This window comes from Zerene cesonia, chromosome 18, assembly GCF_012273895.1.
Source record: "Zerene cesonia ecotype Mississippi chromosome 18, Zerene_cesonia_1.1, whole genome shotgun sequence".
Taxonomy (NCBI): Eukaryota; Metazoa; Arthropoda; class Insecta; order Lepidoptera; family Pieridae; genus Zerene; species Zerene cesonia.
In genome coordinates this window covers 6,533,123-6,536,896 of record NC_052119.1, presented here as the reverse complement: position 1 = coordinate 6,536,896, position 3,774 = coordinate 6,533,123, and the positions used below count along the sequence as shown (strand labels likewise).

Sequence of the window (3,774 nt, the reverse complement as noted above, 5' to 3'; positions counted from 1 at the left end):
AGCGCCATCTCTGTTTGAATAGTCATAATTGAAACGCGAACATATTATACTCTAAGAACAATGCCTTTTTAAAAGATGTTGTAATCAAAAGTCCAAAGAAATCTTTAATAAAAATATCATAAACATGATAATTATAGCGACATTAATAAAATATTTCATTTTATGTATATATATTGTTTATACTTAAACGATACTCGCTAATAATATTGTTAGCGCTTTATAATATATTTGAGAAGATCTTGGCTTAAATGTACAATCAAAAAGACATAAGTGAAAGCTTGTTGCATTTTTTTATTTTTAAATTAAAGTTTGAATTTTTGATTTTAAAGTGTGAGTGTTTTGTTGGATATTGATATTTGTTATTAACATTATTTAAATATTGTATTCGATTTTTAGATTGTAATAGATAAAGCACAATTTCGTTATCTTTGATCCGTATGGTTCAAAAGCTTTGTGTCAAAATAAAACTATTCAAAAACTCAGGTAAAAGAAAGCTGCAAAAAATTGTCAAAGGATATCTAAAAAAAGTGTTTATAGCTACTTCTCACTAGATGGCGCGACGTGTTCTCATTGTTAAAGCTTTTGCGGGGAGCGGGGTGAGGAGCTTCCTTGCGTGTTCCTCGTCAGTACTTCCAAGTGCTAAGCACTTCGCTTGACAGTCACAACGCAACTGCGCCGCGGTGAGGTCGCGTCACAACGCGCACCGATTTTCCGTACACGCTTTTAATATTTAATAACACAAAACTATCAAGTATCAAACCTGTCGATGTATATAATATTAAATTGGTGTTATCCACAACGGACAATTAATATACGATAAAATGGACTTCAGTGAAGTGAAAAGTTAGCAAGTTTTTATCCTTCGTTTGAGTGGTCTACGTTCCTAGTTTCGGAAATGGTGATATCGACCCACGGAGAGTGTTTATGAGACGTTCATTTGTGGAAAAAATATGTCTGTGATAATGTTCAGTGTAACGGCTGTGCTTTGTGCGTTGCTACAACTCGGATCGGCCGTGTTCCCCTACGGCTCAGACAAATGTGTTCGAGTTAACGAAAGAGACTCTGAAAGCAGCGTACTGTGTAAAATACGGACTCTTGAATCTGATGGCAGTAGCATAACTTCAGTGTCTACGGATGTACATCGTTTGGCTATTGAGTGCAATCATCTCCTACTGTTTGAAAGCACATTGAGGGCACATTATTTTAGCTCCATCGTCGGTCTCACAGAATTATCAATTAGTAACTGCAAACTACTACACATTCCAAACAACACATTTAATGATTTAAGAAAATTGAGGAGGCTAAAGCTTCGATCGAAAAACTTTGAGTGGAGTCCTACCAAGAATCTCGAGTTATCTTTGAACTCGTTCAATGGATTATCGGAATTGCAGGCGTTAGATCTCGCTCAAAATAACATCAAGTTTGTTCCTTCCGGCGTGTTCTGTTCTTTGGATAACTTGAACACTTTGAACTTGACGCATAATAGAATAAGGACTGTCGGCCAGATTGGATTTGGACAAGGCTGTGGCTCAAACCTTCATAACTTGGATTTAAGCCACAATGAAATTAAATCACTACCAGCTGACTCGGAACTTTTAAAATTAAGAAGTTTGCAGCATCTATTTTTACAACATAATAATATAACGGACATATCAAGCGAAGCATTTGATGGCCTTGTATCTATGAGGGTTCTCAACATATCACATAATCGATTACATACATTACCTGCTGGAATATTCGCGAATGCGAGAGAGCTAAGAGAAATCTACCTCAATGACAATTCTCTGTTTGAATTAGCAGGTGGAATTTTTAATCGGCTCGAACAGTTGATTGTTTTGGATTTGTCGAGTAATCAGCTTACCAGCAATCACGTTGATGATGGAACATTTCTCGGTCTGATTCGCCTAATAGTTTTAAATTTGTCGAACAATGCGTTAACACGAATTGATGGGAAAACATTCAAAGACCTGTTTGTATTACAAATATTAAACTTGAAAAACAACTCAATCGGATACATCGAAGACAATGCTTTCCTGCCTTTGTACAATTTACATACATTAAATTTAGCCGAAAATCGTTTACATACAATCGACGAAAACCTATTTAATGGCTTGTTTGTTCTAAGCAAGTTAACCCTTAATAATAATTTGCTGGTGAATATTGATAGAAAAGCTTTTAAAAATTGTTCCGATTTGAAAGAATTGGATTTGAGCTCTAATCAATTACTTGATGTTCCGGATGCTTTATGGGAGTTGCCTTTTTTGAAGACTCTAGATTTAGGCGAAAATCAAATATCAGACTTTAGAAATGGTTCCTTTAAGAACCTTAATCAATTAACCGGATTAAGACTTATCGATAATCAGATTGGAAATTTGAGTGTTGGCATGTTTTGGGATTTACCAAGCTTACAAGTGCTGAATATTGCAAAAAATAAAATTCAAGCCATAGAAAGAGGGACATTCACTCGTAATGCTCAACTAGAAGCTATAAGACTAGATGGAAATTTTTTGACGGACATCAACGGTGTGTTTTCAACTTTATCCAGTCTGCTGTGGCTCAACTTATCCGAAAATCATCTTGTGTGGTTCGATTACGCGTTTGTGCCTAGTAATTTAAAGTGGTTGGACGTTCATGGTAATTTTATAGAACATTTGGGCAACTATTATAAATTACAAGACGAAATTCATATTAAAACTTTGGACGTTAGTCACAATAGAATAGTGGAAATATCGCCTATGGCCATACCAAACAGTGTCGAGTTACTTTTTATTAATAACAATTATTTGAATAGTATTCATGTGAACACTTTTTTCGATAAAAAGAATTTGACGCGTGTGGACATGTACGCCAACGAACTAGTGCATTTAGAATTAAATAGTTTACGGTTATCAACAGTTCCCGGTAATAGAACGCTGCCGGAGTTTTATGTCGGCGGTAATCCATTCCAGTGTGACTGTACGATGGAGTGGCTTCCAATAATAAACAATATGACCGCGATGCGACAGTACCCGCGTGTGATGGACTTGGAAAATGTTATGTGTAAAATGACAAACACCCGTAGTGGAACCCATATACCATTGCCTAACCTCAAAACATCGGACTTTTTGTGCGAATACGAAACTCATTGTTTTGCAATTTGCCATTGCTGTGATTACGACGCGTGTGACTGTGAAATGACTTGTCCACAAAATTGTACCTGCTATCACGACCCATTATGGAACACTAATGTCATCGACTGTTCGGGCCAATCGTCCATGGAGATACCACATAAAATACCCATGGATGCAACCGAGGTATTCTTAGATGGTAATAACATAAAAGAGTTACAGAATCACGTGTTTATTGGACGACAAAAGATGAGGTCACTCTATGTTAATAATAGCAATGTAGATAATATTCAAAACAGAACTTTTGCGGGCCTCAACGCTTTAGAGATATTACATTTAGGTAACAATAAATTGAAAGAACTAAACGGCTACGAATTTCATCAACTGAGTAGTTTGAAAGAACTGTTCCTACAAAATAATTTAATAAGTCATATCGCAAACATATCATTTCTCTCTTTGAAGTCGTTAGAAATGTTACGCTTAGATGGGAATAGATTAGTGGACTTTGATGTGTGGACGCTTAGTAGTAGTCCCCATTTGAGAGCATTATCGCTCGGTAATAATTTATGGTCATGCAAATGCCGTTACTTGCAAGAACTGACTTCGTATTTGGCTGAGAATGCACAAAAAATTGTTGACATTACCGACGTGTGGTGTTGGAACGGTG

General features: G+C 36.2%; 1 protein-coding gene across 1 annotated transcript in view; it reads left to right on the top strand.

Moving 5' to 3' along the window:
- The first annotated feature begins 663 nt into the window (after positions 1-663).
- Positions 664-3,774, top strand: part of LOC119833764 (toll-like receptor 7) — a 4,503-nt gene continuing 1,392 nt past the window's right edge. The window contains 1 exon segment of the mRNA XM_038357935.1: positions 664-3,774. This exon segment is cut by the window's right edge and continues 17 nt beyond it. Coding sequence (XP_038213863.1) covers positions 951-3,774 — 2,824 coding nt within the window. The 5' untranslated portion in view covers positions 664-950.